This window comes from Penicillium waksmanii, assembly GCF_028829765.1.
Source record: "Penicillium waksmanii strain IBT 27052 chromosome Unknown utg000009l:1.0-4314994.0:1.0-4318279.0, whole genome shotgun sequence".
Classification (NCBI taxonomy): Eukaryota; Fungi; Ascomycota; class Eurotiomycetes; order Eurotiales; family Aspergillaceae; genus Penicillium; species Penicillium waksmanii.
Window position 1 is genome coordinate 1,191,718 of NW_026643255.1, and position 14,964 is coordinate 1,206,681.

At 50.9% G+C, this 14,964-nt stretch overlaps 7 protein-coding genes across 7 annotated transcripts; 4 read left to right on the forward strand and 3 right to left on the reverse strand.

Moving 5' to 3' along the window:
* Nucleotides 1–13: 13 nt before the first annotated feature.
* Nucleotides 14–2,462, reverse strand: N7481_010814 (uncharacterized protein; the record flags this gene model as incomplete). Its single annotated transcript, XM_057270033.1, has 2 exons — nucleotides 14–2,259; nucleotides 2,330–2,462. 2 exons carry the CDS (start codon nucleotides 2,460–2,462, stop codon nucleotides 14–16), a joined length of 2,379 nt encoding a protein of 792 aa, XP_057117207.1.
* A 929-nt stretch (nucleotides 2,463–3,391) lies between these two features.
* On the forward strand, nucleotides 3,392–5,063 carry N7481_010815 (aldehyde dehydrogenase family protein; the record flags this gene model as incomplete). Its single annotated transcript, XM_057270034.1, has 4 exons — nucleotides 3,392–3,445; nucleotides 3,513–3,582; nucleotides 3,636–4,069; nucleotides 4,158–5,063. The coding sequence occupies 4 exons, from the start codon at nucleotides 3,392–3,394 to the stop codon at nucleotides 5,061–5,063; spliced, it is 1,464 nt and encodes a 487-aa protein (XP_057117208.1).
* Nucleotides 5,064–5,388: 325 nt separating this feature from the next.
* N7481_010816 (acid phosphatase PHOa) lies at nucleotides 5,389–6,913 on the reverse strand (the record flags this gene model as incomplete). Its single annotated transcript, XM_057270035.1, has 4 exons — nucleotides 5,389–5,953; nucleotides 6,042–6,551; nucleotides 6,613–6,674; nucleotides 6,731–6,913. Coding segments are annotated over 4 exons (1,320 nt in total), but the record flags the coding sequence as incomplete, so codon positions are not given.
* Nucleotides 6,914–7,915: 1,002 nt separating this feature from the next.
* On the forward strand, nucleotides 7,916–9,486 carry N7481_010817 (pex2/pex10/pex12 family protein; the record flags this gene model as incomplete). The annotated part of the gene is made up of 3 exons (XM_057270036.1): nucleotides 7,916–8,224; nucleotides 8,295–8,558; nucleotides 8,614–9,486. 3 exons carry the CDS (start codon nucleotides 7,916–7,918, stop codon nucleotides 9,484–9,486), a joined length of 1,446 nt encoding a protein of 481 aa, XP_057117210.1.
* A 190-nt stretch (nucleotides 9,487–9,676) lies between these two features.
* N7481_010818 (anthrone oxygenase family protein) lies at nucleotides 9,677–10,356 on the reverse strand (the record flags this gene model as incomplete). Its single annotated transcript, XM_057270037.1, has 2 exons — nucleotides 9,677–10,230; nucleotides 10,296–10,356. 2 exons carry the CDS (start codon nucleotides 10,354–10,356, stop codon nucleotides 9,677–9,679), a joined length of 615 nt encoding a protein of 204 aa, XP_057117211.1.
* Nucleotides 10,357–10,830: 474 nt separating this feature from the next.
* ilv3B (putative mitochondrial dihydroxy acid dehydratase) lies at nucleotides 10,831–12,745 on the forward strand (the record flags this gene model as incomplete). The annotated part of the gene is made up of 3 exons (XM_057270038.1): nucleotides 10,831–10,869; nucleotides 11,048–11,261; nucleotides 11,346–12,745. 3 exons carry the CDS (start codon nucleotides 10,831–10,833, stop codon nucleotides 12,743–12,745), a joined length of 1,653 nt encoding a protein of 550 aa, XP_057117212.1.
* An 876-nt stretch (nucleotides 12,746–13,621) lies between these two features.
* Nucleotides 13,622–14,942, forward strand: N7481_010820 (uncharacterized protein; the record flags this gene model as incomplete). The annotated part of the gene is made up of 2 exons (XM_057270039.1): nucleotides 13,622–13,798; nucleotides 13,932–14,942. The coding sequence occupies 2 exons, from the start codon at nucleotides 13,622–13,624 to the stop codon at nucleotides 14,940–14,942; spliced, it is 1,188 nt and encodes a 395-aa protein (XP_057117213.1).
* Between the last annotated feature and the right edge of the window lie 22 nt (nucleotides 14,943–14,964).

A 14,964-nucleotide genomic window follows, 5' to 3' on the forward strand; every position in this document is an offset into this window, starting at 1 on the left:
TTTTCGCTTTTGATCACGCTGAATGCCAGAGACCCTCAGTGCACGCATCCCACAGTGGCATTCGGCTTCTCCGACTCGCCCAGCGGCTACCATCAAAGGATCCGGGCATATCCATACAGTCCTGGTACATGACCGCCAGATCTTCCGTGGTTTTTCGCTGAGGATCATCCGACACACAATCCTCATACTGGTCCGAGGAACTCTGAGAAGAGTCTTGCAGCTGAGCATTCGAGACACGCCTACTCTCTCGGCGGCGAGTGAAACGCCGGACCCATTTTTCGCTTCGAGATATTTTAGGTTGGAGAGAGCAAGGCTCTTGAACGTGGTATTGATCGCCGAGGTCAAAAAATCCTGGATTATCGTCATCAGCATTATCACCTGAGACAATGGCAGCTTGTTTGGTAGGTGGGCTGAGACGGGGCCAGCGCTGAACAAAAGAGTCGTTGGCTTGGTTGCTATACTTCGAGCTCTTTGGGACTTGACAGTGCTCGATATGTGTCATTGGAGGCAGTTCTGGGGCCCGTAGACTTTTGAAGCTGCCTTCGCGAATCCGAGCGGATGAAGGGTCATCGGTTCGACCTCTGCGGCTTCCAAGCACGGCCCGGAGATATGGTGGCGTAGGGTATTCGGATGCCTTGGCCTTTGGAATTGGAGGCAGGTTGGGATGGTTTATATCTGAGCAATTGATAGCCATGCTTGGGCTTAGTTCTGGAGTGAAGCCTTCCGTCGACTCGAAATTATCATTTGAAGGCTTTTGGTAGTCGATTTGATTGAATTCTACCGGCATAACTTCGGGTTTGGATTCTGGCTCGGGCTTGCGGTATGAGTGATAAACAAGTTCATTTTGAACTTGTGGTTCGTCCTGACTGGGCACTGGACTGTAGCCATAGCCTACCCTTCGGCCTTCGGACATCCAACCGACGCTGATCTTGCGTGGCTGGCATACCTTATCGAGGTCATTTGAAATATTGTGAGATTGCGCCTGCTCAGAATCAGGGCTTTCGCAATGCTCGCGGAATTTACTCTGTATAGCTCCGTTCTCGTGAAGCTGACTGCTCTGAACAATTTCACTCTCATTCGGAATCTTCTCTTTGATCTGAGAGTTGCTTATAGTGAGATTGTTCACACTTCTCTGTGAATTCATAGGAGACCCTTTAGATGCAATGGAGCCTAACTGTGGCGAGTAGAATGAACAGAAATCACCCTTTCCAGGGATTGGGGATGGAGAGCCAACATCTGATACTGCTGAGGCTTCAGACCTTTTGGGAGGATGAAGATTTTCCTGTGATGGAGGGACGAAGAAACCAAATTCGTTCTGGTGAATCAACCGAGGCATCGAGCCGGAAGCTGTCGTTTGCGAGGCAAGCCGGTCCGAGATTCCCAAATCATCAAGGTGTATTGATCGTGGATCAGTAAAAGATCTAACTGAGGCAGGTGCTTGTCGATTCTTCTTAACCAAGATATCCGTGGAAGGATTGGGCAGAGTTTCCGAAAATGCTGCGCTGTACACTTGGTGGCTTTCATGCAAAAATTGCTTCCAATCAGCCAGGGACCCCGAATCGCCATTGGGCCGCGGGATGGCGATGGTGGCAGGTGTTGCTGCAAATGAGGGAACCAACCGAGGGATAGTGAGGGTCAGTTCTGGGAGGGATCTTGCAGACGTGATGTTCATGTCGTATTCTCCTAGAACCGGTTCTGCTTGAAGAGGATTCAGTTGCTGATTTGAGGCCTGACGAAGCTCCTGTGGTGTACGAAGATGACCTTGGAAAGATGTCACACTGGTGGTAGGAGTAGATATAAAATCCCTCCCAGTTGTAGATTGGTAGGAGAGACTGGATATGTTCCGTTCTTGAGCAGCAGCAGGACTCCGATTTTCTGAGGATTTTCGTTCATGACTTCGCTCGATCAGATCACTCAGATCCATTCTTCGAAAAGGCTTCGCCGATGGAGACCTGACACTTTTTCCAGCGCGACTGGGAGTGGTAATGAATTGTGCATCGCTGTCGTATGCCCTTTCGCTCATCAAACTGCTTCCAAGATTGCCCAACGTTGTAAGGTTCTGCCCGAGTCTCAGCCCTATTTTGGGTGCGGACTTGATGGACCTTAGATTGAAAGGAAATCCGAGCTTCGAGGTATCACGATCCTCGGCGGGTGTCTTGGATTCTCGGGAGAAACGGCGTCGCAGACGATGAGAGAAGCTCTCAGGTTGTTTTTCACCTTCTTCGGTAGCATTATCGGGCTGGACAGAAGGTGCTGCTTCTTGGACCAGACGCGATTAGGGACTGGTCCAATTAAAGAAGTCCTCATGAACGGGCTTCTCCGTACGTACCTATGTCCTGGCCCTGGCCCTGGTCTTCCTGATCTTCCTGCGCAGCAAGCGGGCCATCATGGTCGGATGGAGCTACGCCGGACGGAGAAGGCGGATGGAAGTTGCGCCAGCGGGGACAAATGAGAAATGTCATTTCACTTTTCTGTTTTAGTTTCGCATGGGTGAATGAGAGAGAGGAGGAGAGAAATGAAGTTGGATGAGGTTGAGGGTTGAAGGTCTCAATTTGGTTGCCCGTGGAAGGTGCCTCCGGCCACCTGCCCTACACAACAACTACTCCAGCTACTCCAACTACACTTGGTTTTACTACTAGTATTACTCTTCTATATAGATTAGTATGCTGTATATCATGGTGTTGCCTTCCATGTGCGAACTGGTCGAGGCATTGGATTAATTGGATTCACATTAAAACTTGGTCGATATAGTGGTACGTACGTACGGAACCATTCTATACAAAATCTTGACCACTTTCCTAATACGAACAAGGTCACCGTTTAACCGACCACTGCTCGTAAAACGCATTTGTCATCATCATAAACCGAAGTTGCACCGTTTCAGGCATCCCAATGGGGAGGTGTATGGTATAAGCTGACATTGAACCATGAATCATTAACTCCGTAATCCCTACTCCGTACTCTATACTCCGTACGAAGTCAAAGCTCAATTCCAGGCAGCCTCGGCGATCGTAAGCTGGAAGCCCCAGCCATCCTGGATCCACAGTAAAAAGAGGGTCATGATAGACGCTAAGCAAGCTAAACTACAGCCACAGTCCAATGAAGGTCCGCCACCCACTCCGTTGCATGGGACCTCGTCGAAGTGGTAGCTTCATTTGATCAAAGAAGAAACCGGATACAGTAAGTGCGGGGGCCAAGCTGACGGCGGCAAGTGTTCTAGTCCTAGTGGAGGGGGAGGAGGGGGAAGCTGCAGCACTTCCGACTTCCGACTGGGAGGGGTTTTTCGTTTAATATTTAAATATTTCTCGTTCTGCTGATACCCTGCTGATCTTCTGCTTCACATAGTCTTTGCACAGCATACTACTCTGATACCGCACTACAATCGTCCATCATGGCGGCCAAAGGATCAGAACCTATCGAAACGCGCTTGTTCATTAACAATGAGGTGCATACTACATACATACCCCTGTTCCCCAATGTCAGCCAACGCTAACTCCGAATCCGCTGCACAGTTCCGTGAATCGTCCAGCAAGAAGACTTTCGATGTCGTCTACCCCTACACCCAGGAAGTCGTCGCCCAGGGTATGATAATAACCAAGCTAGTTACAACAGAGTCCCCTGCTAAACAGTCACAGTCCACGAAGCCGATGTCAACGACGTCAATGACGCCGTTGCGGCAGCCAGCGCCGCATTCCCCGCATGGCGAGACCTCGGCGTCGACGCACGCGGGGCTTATCTCCGCAAAGTCTCCGAATTGTTCATCGAGGCTAACGATGAACTTGCCCGCCTCGAGACCCTTTGTACGGGACGCCCGATCTCCCAATATGTCGATGGGAAGATGTCCGCAGATACATGGCGGTCCTTTGCGGATGCAGGCTGGAACGTCCAGGGTACAGCAAGCACCCACACGCCGGGACTGCTGAGCCTGACTGTCAAAGAGCCGTATGGCGTGGCAGCCATGATCATCCCCTGGAACTTCCCACTGGTTATGTTCTCTATGAAAATGGCCGCTGCACTGGCAGCTGGTAACACTGTTGTTTTGAAGAGTAGCGAGAAGGCACCTTTGACCGTATGTTCAGCCGCCGATCTATGCATACTCCTTCCCTTCTTCACAAGAAAATCATGACAACTAACCCAAGCAAATCAAAACTATCTAGTCCATCGCCGCTGCAAAACTCATCCAAAAAGCCGGCCTCCCTCCAGGCGTCGTCAACGTCATTGCAGGCCACGGCAACCCAACCGGCGCCGCCCTCGCCGAGCACATGGACGTGCGATGCATCAGTTTCACCGGCTCATCGCTAACAGGCCAGAAGATCCAAGCGGCAGCCGCAAAGTCCAACATGAAGCACGTGCACACAGAACTAGGCGGCAAATCGCCCGCCGTAGTTTTCGAAGACGCCGACCTCGAATCCGCCGCTGCCCAGACCCAGTTCAGCATCCGTTTCAACAGCGGACAGGTCTGCGTCGCAAACTCGCGTATCTACGTACAGGAGAGCGTTGCGGAGAAATTCACCGCGCTTTTCCGCGAGCAGTTTGCGCAGTATGCGCTTGGTGACCCGCTTGATCCGGCGACGCAGCAGGGTCCGCAGATTGATGTGTTGCAGTATAAGCGGGTGCAAGAGTATCTTGGGATTGGCGAGAAGGATGGAGAGCTCACGGTGGGCGGTGATGCGAAGGATGGTTTCTTCGTTAAGCCGACTATCTTTGAAAAAGTCCCCGAGGACTCGCGGGTGATGCGTGAGGAGATTTTTGGTCCCGTGGTTGCGATTAATACCTTCAAGACGGAGGAGGAGGCGATTCGGAAGGCGAATGATACTGAGTTCGGCCTTTATGCTTCTGTCTTTACGAAGGATTTGGATCGGGCGATTCGCTTGTCAAAGGCGTTGGAGGCGGGTACGGTTGGCGTGAACTGTACTAGTCCGACAAATGCGAAGGATGCTGCCTTTGGCGGGTATAAGATGAGTGGAACCGGCAGGGAAGGTTTGTTATATAGTATTGATAACTTTGTTCAGACTAAGTCGATCATTATCAAGGCTAGTGGAGCATCGGCTGGGCTTTTCTAGGTAGTGGGATTTGGCTCTTTTGAATCTGTCATGAATGAATGTCGCAATTTTAAGCTATTGATTGCATAAGAAACCATTACTCGTAGACACTAACTCGTAACGTTGAAAACTCCACAAAACACCTCCACTTTTAATCCTCTTCCCCACGAAAGCCAGGAGAGACAAATTGGGTTACAAAATTCATGAAGAGACGTGTAAAGCCACCGAGCTGGGAATGTATGAGTCATTATCCCATATATCCTGTGAACTGTGTGCCTATCGGAGTTTCCGTGGTATGTAGCGACAACGCGCGGACAGTTCAAAGGAAACAAGAGGCAAGACTCACCAGAGCTCCGGTCAGAGCCAGGGAGCTAGAGACACTCACGACGGCAGCGGAATTCTTCTTCGTGGAAGACGCAGAAGGGCTGCTGGAGGCCGAGCTGGAGTTTGAGGATTTGCTAACAGTGACCTTATCATTGTAACCGACTTTCTCGTTCCATGGGTAAGGGCTGGTGTAGTTATAAGTCGCAGCCTTTCCAGCATAAGTCTTCTTGACGGCGTCGAGAATACCGTGACCGGCAGAGCAGTTGCCGCTGGTCAAAGGAACTGGCCATTCGGGGGAGAACTTGGCGTACTCACCATCTGCCATTGGACCAGGGTAGGTTTCGTTCAGAAGCAGGTTAGTTGTGTCGACTTGGTAGTTGACGTAGCCCGTCTTGTTGGCGACGATTTGCAGCAGATTGGCGCCACAGTCCCAACGACCCAGACTGGGGAGTCCCCAGTTAGCGCTGACGGAGGCAATGGTTGAGTAATGAGTGTAGAAGGTGTCGTCCGTGGTACCCTTCAGGTGCTCGGGTACCGCTCCACCGACGAGGATAGAGAAGACCCGGTTTCCATTTTTGTGGATGTAGCTATTTGATACAGTAGTTAGTCGCTAACTTCCTGTTTTCTCTTTTCTTTTCTTCTTCTTATTATACGAAGATCAAGTGTTCAACTCACGTTTTATCCTCATCATAGGTCAAAAGAAGTAGAGTGTCCTTCATGAAGTAGTCGTTCTTCAGAAGCTTCTCAACCCACGGGCGTTCCCACTTGGATGCAAAAGTGATGTTGGTGTCATGGGCATCATTGGTCATGTTGGGAGTGATGAAAGCCCACTGGGGAAGCTTCTTATTCTTCAAGTCCTCATCGAAATGCGTGAAGTTCTTGATCTGGCGAGCCTTGGTCTCGTTTTTGACGACCGAGTCGTAAAGCATGAGCGGGTTGTGCTTGCGGACATAGTCGGGTGCGTAAGTATTCTGGTTGGAGTAATTGTAGCCCTGGTAGCCGGGGTATGGAATATGCTCCTGGTACTCGCCCCACGAGATACCCTTGGTGTCGAGAAGATCAACAATGGAGGAGACATTTTCAGGGATCTGGTTGAAGTTGTCATTGTCCATTCCAAAGGTGTCACCGCCGGCAGCGGCACAGTAATTGGGCTCCGAGGGGTGGGTCAGAGCATAGAAGTTGGTACTGTGTTTGAAGTTAGGATATATTGATATAACATAAAAGCAAGGATTGAGCTTCCACATACAGCAGAATACCCTGTTTGGCCAGCCACTCCTGGTTAGGATCGGACTCGGCGTCGGAATAGTCCTGTTTTTGATGTCAATGGAATGGGATTAAAACGGCAGCTCTGAAGTACCACGTACGATATTCTCGAGCCAGACCTGATAAAACCGGTTAAAGGCAAGGCCCTTGACGTCGGAGGTAGGGGATTCGGGCAGGGTAGTAGCGGCAGCAGCCTTGATGTCTGACAGAGGGGGCAAAGATGTGGTAGCTAACTCTGCGCGAGCCAAGATGGCAGCGGCGAGGATGGTTGCGAGGGTTTTCATTTTATGATCTTCGTTCAACGAACAGTATGGTTGGCTGAAATACGAAGAGGTAGATGGATGGGAAGGGACGAAGAGAGAAGAGAAATCTCCGAGAAAAGCAGGCGGGGGAATGGTATAAAACAACTTGAAAAACAATTGAGTCTCACTGCTACCAAGGTCCCTAGGTCAGTAAAGTCAGACTACAGGAATTAGTGTAATGTCTTCCCTCCATGCAAGTCGGAATGAACCCAATGATCTCGATCTATACTCTCCCCATGTGGCACGCTGTCAATCCGGGGGCTCTGATTGGTCGGTAAGGTGTCACCAGGAATGGTGCCTGGCACGCTAAGACTTGCCATGGACACACTAGAAGCTTGAACGGAGCACGTGAGGCCCCCAATCTCACCTTGAGACCTTGTCACCTTGTGGAAGGGTCCGAGTCGGAAGGGTGGTGCGGTCCGATGCGATGCGATGATGGTGGGGCAGAAATTTCGGAGTACGGATATACAGTAACTAGATGTAACTATCCGTACAAAGTACTACTAGGCAGCTGCGAATTTACCCACTAAGACAGAATAAATTACTACATAGATTGCTGCTGATGATCCTCTGCATTCTAATCTACATAGCTAGCTCAATTCAGTCCAAGTCTAACTAAGTTTGGTAGAGTTAGGTGAGAACTTGAACCTTGTAGAATACACCCCGATAAAGGTACCTGCTAGTATAGGAGGGTGACTCCTACTAGTAGATACCTTTCGCTGCCACCCTTTTATACTCTCTCACATAAGATCCTTAATGTCCATCTTTCTGCCCCTTTCTTCCAATTTAAGTATATTTCCAATTTCTTAGTATACATACCTCTTTTGGTCTCCACTTTTCCTTTCTATTGGTACCCCAGTCACGTGAATCTAACCTCGGCTCCCAGTCCGGGGAACCGAAACGCCGTGACTGCTTCCCGTTCATCTTCTAGACGCTTCATCTTCTTTCACGCCACCCTTCAATCCGCCACATAATGATTTCGAGATGAGCTCGTCAAACTTCGCCGCTGCACAGGAGCGGGTGCTCGAGCGCCGCCGCCTCCGTGAGGCAGAAGCGCGTGCCCGCCGTGCGGAACAGCAACGGGCTTCTCCGATCAACTCGGCCAACGTTCAACGCCTTCCGTATCCCCTGAACCGCGTCCCGGGCGCCGGTTGGTCTCTATGGAATAACGTGAAAGATCGAGATGGAACGCGACCAGCATTTCGAGTTGGCCAGGTGGATGCCGAGCTACTAGATGAAGAATTGCTCGGTTTGTTGAAGGGTCAGGTTGGCGAGGCTCTCAAATACTTCGGAGTATGTACACACCGGGTGGATCATATCAAGTCAAACTTGGACTGGAGTGCTAATATTCATTCAACCATAGCCTCAAATGAGGGAAGAGTGGTCACATGAAATCCTACTTGCGCTGCGAGCTATCCTCTTCAAACTCTCGATGTGGGATCACAATGCCTCCTATGGCGCCGCCCTACAGGGCCTACAATATAGCGATAGCCGCAGCACGGGACCTGTTCTCTCTCCTCCAACAACATGGCAGAAATCGGCGTACGGCCTGCTGACTGTTGGTGGACGCTATGCCTGGAACAAGTGGGAGAGCTGGTTGATTGGACAAGAAGGTGGTTATGAAGAGGTTAGTAGCTCTTTCGTTGACTTGGGTATTCTCCGGTACTGACACTGCTCCTCAGCCATCTCAGGAAGTCCGAATGCTGTCACGTCTGACAGATTTCATCTCCACGTCACACTCCATCGCCGCCTTCGTTTCATTCCTCGTGTTCCTCGTGAACGGCCGTTACCGCACCCTCGTCGACCGCCTTCTCCGCATCCGCCTTGCACCTCCATCTTCCCAGGCCAGTCGTGAGGTTTCATTCGAGTATTTGAACCGGCAATTGGTCTGGCACGCCTTTACTGAGTTCTTACTCTTCTTATTGCCATTAGTGGGCATCAGTCGATGGAAGAGGTGGCTAGCTCGCGCATGGAAAAAGACACTCAATGCCTTCAAGTCGAGTGGCGATGAAGACGAAGTTACAGAAAAGCGAGGAGAGCTCGGCCACCTTCCGGAGCGGACTTGCGCTATCTGCTACCGAGATCAGAACCCAGCCGCAACCACAGAAACTGAAGTTCTAGCAGCATCAGCATCATCTGGTGGCATCTCTGGATCTTCCCAGACCGACATCACCAACCCATACGAGACCGTTCCTTGCGGGTGCATATACTGTTTCGTTTGTATTGTACAAAAACTAGAGGGAGAAGAGGGCCAGGGCTGGACATGTCTCCGGTGCGGTGAGGTTGTTAAGAAATGCCAGCCTTGGAATGGCGATGTTCTGGAAGAAGCTCGGTCCCAGCCAGGCACCGGCAAGATTGTCGGGTTCGCTATGGACGGACCGGGCGATGACTCCCAAGTGGCAGCACAGAACGGCACCGCTATTGGAAAATCCAGTCCACTAGAAGAGATCACTGCGGATGAAGCTCTTCAACACTCGAGCGAATGGTCCACGGAGGAAACAGAACCTGCCGAAGACCATCATGCCGAGGAGGAGCCATCCGAAGCACACCCCTGAGCAGTGAAAGTGTTCTTTCACCCCACGATCACTCGCTTTCGCAGTGTTTATATCATCTGACAAGGGTCAACTGCACCCAGCCATTAGATATTCATCGATACCCACCCACCACTTCGGCCAGAAACTTCCTGTACATAATGAAATATACATACTATTTGCCATGACTACTATTTTTGCTCATTACCTTCATTCAAATAGAATCCATACAAATCGCCCCGGCGAAACCAATCGCACCCCCAATAAGCGGAAATACTGCCCGGCACAAGTTCAGCCATGCCCAATCCTGCATCAAGCCTGGCACCTGCTCATCCTGCTTCGCCCGCATAGCCTTCTCCTTTGCACTCACAACCATCTCCCCACTCCCCTCTGCCATCGAAGCATCATCCCTCACAGCATGCGCCTTCAAGTGGCCGTTGACCGTCTTCATTGCTGTCAATGTCCATGGAATAATCCCCAAAGTGGTCCCGATGGCCGCAATATACAGGCTGCTCCAGCTACAGCCCACCCTTTCGGGGACCCGGACATCATACAGCCTCCAGGCGAGATAGGCGTTTGCCGTAGAAGCTACTATGGCGATAGGCGGGAAGATACTCTTGCCGCGCTCGTAGACGTAAAGCCATTGGCGACTGAGGTGGGTGACCGGGGTTGCGGGGAATTCGTGTTCTGGAAGAGTGGCGGAGGGAGGATGGCGGGGAGGGAGGGAGAGTGCGGGAACTGTAACCACTGAGAGACACATCATGCCACCTGTTCGTATTCAAGTGTGTTGTTAGCTGGCAGGGTCTGTATGGATCGGGCAGGAGGTTGCTTGCCGGCTGTGATGCCGCAGCCCAGAGTGCCGATTAGTTGGGCGATTCGGATATCGGTCGTCATGTTGAGATGAGTACGGTGATATGGACCGGAAAGGGAGACTGAATATCGAAGAAAGAAGTTGTCTAGGATCCCATGGGATTAAATGGGATAGTAAGATTCCGCCTCTCCGCTGATGACGTCGAGGACTGTGAATCTAGTAAATAGTACATAAAATACATAAAGTACATAAAGTACAGTAATCTCACAAATCTGGCCAACAGTTTCATCTCATCTAAGCAATAAATGTAGGGTCAACCTTGTATCCCATATCTACTAGCATAGTTAATACTGCCCAGGTGTATAGACACTGTATCCCCACAGCAACTGAGCAATGCCCTCACGGTGACTGGCCACTGCCCCGCGAGGTTCCACCTCGGCTTTCTTTGCGAGCCCCAGAGAATTGGGAACTTGAACTTCCCATGAACTGTTTAAATTGAGTACCATTGCCATTGGCAGACTTTCCACTCTCTATTTTCATTCCTGTCAATATCCACCATGGATCCCGCTCAACCCCCCCAAGCTGGCCGAAGCCAGGTATATCAACTTCCCCAGTCTGCCCACCGACGCCAAACACCCCGATGGCTCCCCCGCACTCAATCGTCATTCATCGACTATCACACGAGGCCATGACTTCCCCGGTGCTCGAGTACGTCCCAACCGAAATATAAACCCCCAATTGATGTCCCGGGCTTCATGCTGACACAATCTCTAGGCTATGCTTTTCGCCGCAGGCGTCCCGGACAAGGATGCCATGGCCAAAAGCCCCCACGTTGGCGTTGCTTCCGTTTGGTGGGAGGGCAACCCATGTAATATGCATTTGATGGACCTGGGGAAGACCGTCAAGAAGTCTGTGTCGGAGAGGGGTATGATTGGGTGGCAGTACAACACCATTGGCGTGTCAGATGCTATTACCATGGGTAGTGACGGTGTGTTTTCTCCAACGAGCAGTCAAGCAATTGCGCGATTAGCTATCGTCTAAAGTTTGGATCATCCGCTGACCTTGCAAAAAGGTATGAGATTCTCCCTGCAGACCCGTGAAATCATTGCCGACAGCGTGGAGACCGTCACCTGCGCCCAATACCACGACGCCTGTATCGCGATTCCCGGCTGCGACAAGAATATGCCGGGTGTCGTCATGGGCATGGCCCGTCACAACCGTCCATCTATCATGATCTACGGCGGAACCATTGGTATTGGATATTCAGAACACCTTCGTAAACCCGTCAACATCTCCACCTGCTTCGAGGCAGCCGGCGCCTATGCCTATAATACACTCCGCCAGCCCGACGACGGCGGCGACACCAGCAAGACCCAAGATGAGATCATGGATGACCTCGAGAAACACGCCTGTCCCGGCGCCGGAGCATGCGGCGGCATGTTCACAGCCAACACCATGGCCACAGCCATCGAGTCAATGGGTCTCTCTCTACCCGGCTCCTCCTCAACCCCAGCTGAATCCCCATCCAAGATGCGCGAGTGCGTCCGGGCCGCAGATGCCATTAAGATCTGTCTCGAGAAGAACATCAAACCGCGCGATCTCCTCACAAAACGATCCTTCGAGAACGCCCTCGTCATGACCATGGCGCTGGGCGGCAGCACCAACGGCGTCCTACATTTCCTCGCCATGGCCCGCACAGCCGACGTCGACTTAACCCTCGACGATTTTCAGCGCGTCAGCAATAAAATCCCCTTCATCGCCAATCTCTCCCCGAGCGGGAAGTACTACATGGCCGACCTGTACGAGATCGGCGGTATTCCCTCGGTCCAGAAACTCCTCATTGCCGCGGGTCTCTTGGACGGAGACATCCCCACCGTAACCGGCAAAACACTACGCGAGAACGTAGAATCCTGGCCCTCCCTCCCAACAGAACAAACTCTCATCCGACCCCTCACAAACCCCATCAAGGAGACCGGCCACATCCAAATTCTCCGCGGCAACCTCGCACCGGGTGGTGCGGTCGCCAAAATCACCGGTAAAGAGGGTCTCAGCTTCACAGGTAAAGCGCGCGTCTTCAATAAGGAGCGTCAGCTCAATGACGCGCTGAGCGAGGGCAAGATCCCGCGCGGCGAGAACCTGGTTCTTATCGTGCGGTATGAGGGACCGAAGGGTGGACCCGGTATGCCGGAGCAATTGAAGGCCAGTGCCGCGCTGATGGGGGCGAAATTGAACAATATTGCGCTTATTACGGATGGACGGTACTCGGGTGCTAGTCACGGATTCATTGTTGGTCATATCACACCTGAGGCGGCGGTTGGTGGGCCGATTGGACTTGTTCAGGATGGGGATGTGGTTACTATTGATGCGAAGACGAATTCTTTGTCGATGGATGTTTCGGATGAAGAGCTTGCTGAGCGGAGAAGGTTGTGGACGCCCCCCTGTGCCACAGATTACTCGGGGTGTGTTGGCTAAGTATGCTCATTTGGTTGGGGATGCGTCGCATGGTGCTATGACGGATTTGTTTTAGATGTCGTATAGCGAGTATAAATAAAAATTACTAGTAGCCTGGAGGTTGTGGTATTGGATTGACATGGTATCATCGTTTCTGTTTTTTAGGGTACATGGATCTTTTTTCTTGGGAGTTTTGCCATTGATCTACCTCGTCGCAGCCTTTGCAGCCTCGGCTTCGGGGGCTTTGGTGGAAGAGCTCGTGTGAGTAGTGTCTGTGGTAGGAGGGTATTCGGAGTATGGTGGTGGGGGATCATTGGCGTTGTCCGGCCATTCGGGGGGGCTCTTCCTCTCTTCTTTGAGATGTTGATGTTGATGTTGATGTTGATGTTAATGTTGATGGACTTGAAGTGAGGGCGACTGAGCTTGTTTCTTGTCGCTGGCTTTGTTGGCTGGTACTCGATGTTGTACGTTTGGGTTTGCGATTCCGCGCTCGGGCGGCATGATATGGAGATCCTCGCAGATACATAATTTTTGCTTGTGATGGAATCGGGTTGTGTGGCTTGGAAATTGCGGAAATCCTTATTTTATAGCAATTTCGAGGTCGTGGTTGAGATCGTCGGGCGCAGGGCATACCAGGGCACCGGGCACACAGCCTCAATGTTGCTGCATTTACCCGATTCGTTATAGACCCATTGTGGACTTGAGGTTTACCTTTGTCATAAAATTCGAAATATGGTGCATGTTTGTGAGATTCACTATTCGGTCTCGCATCTTTTTCGCTGAGGGTGTGTGAACTTTCCATTTAACTGGTTGCTTTGAAGCTGGCGCCAGCGCATGATGTGGGGTAGTTAGGGGCCGGGGTAGGATTTCCTTCAGCTGAGGCCAACTTGGACCACGATGAACCAACAAGCAACCTTCGGGGACGCAAATTGCGGGTCTCAGGTTGCACAGAATCATGGCAGCGTCACCAACCAGAATCATGGCAAAATCACCAATCATTTTCATTCTGGCGCATATAAGATGATGATCAACGCGAGGCAGATATGGGCTGGAATTAACGAGGCCATGCACTTCGTACGGACTAGTGGAAGCACAGTCATTATATGATACCTTATGTCTTCGTGATATACGCACAACAAATCCTCACGACGGCAAGAAGCGGATTGAACAAACAAAGGGGGGTCTTCTCAAGGACTCATATCGTTAGGTCTTAGACAACGAAGACTACCAGCCATGGCACGCAAACACCAGGATCAATTTCCTTTGGATCAAGGGCGATCCCGGAAAAGGAAAGACAATGCAGATGTGCGGGATAATTGACGAATTGGAACGTGATATGGGTGACAAGGCAAATATCTCATTCTTCTTCTGTCAAGCTACAGACGAGCGTATCAACAGTGCGATTTCAGTACTTCGGGGCCTTATTTATCTGGTCACAGAGAAGCAGCCTTCGCTTCTCTCTTATGTCAGGAAGCGCTATGACCAAGCAGGAAAGCAATTATTCGAAAATACGATTACATGGCAATCCCTCACTGGAATTCTCTCGGATATTTTGGTAGATCCAAGCTTACGCCGCACCTACTTTCTCATCGACGCACTTGACGAGTGTCTCACGGATATGCCAAAACTGCTGAATTTTATTTCTGGGTTATCATCTTCCGGCTCCTTGCCAATCAAATGGATCGAGTCTGGTCGGAATTCACCTATAATCGAGGAACACCTCAACTGCACAAATGAGAAGATTAGGCTCTCTCTAGAACTGAACGAGAAATCTGTTTCCGAAGCGGTTGCATTTTATATCGACGAGAAGATCCAGCAACTGGCTAGGAAGAAGATGTACAGTTCAGAAACCCGCGGGGCTGTTTACCAGCATCTCCGTGCGAAAGCACATGGCACCTTTTTATGGGTGGCTCTAGTCTACGAGGAGCTCCAGAAAGCAAGGTCTTGGAAAACGCTCAAACTACTCACATCTTTACAGAAGAGAACTGGCTTATCGTCAGTCTTGGACCGAGTCCGAGATGCGTCTAGATTTCTACGTCGACATAAAGATGTTATTGAAAAGTCCCCTCTTCAGGTCTACATTTCATGCCTGATCTTCAGTCCAAGAATAGCATCGTTAGATCGTGCTACCAGAAGGAGATACCTTTCTGGATTTTGGCGGTCTCCTCCGGGAGTGAAAATTGGGACCACTCCTCTTGATACTCGACCGAATCGATGAAGAAGACATCTTTGGCATATCT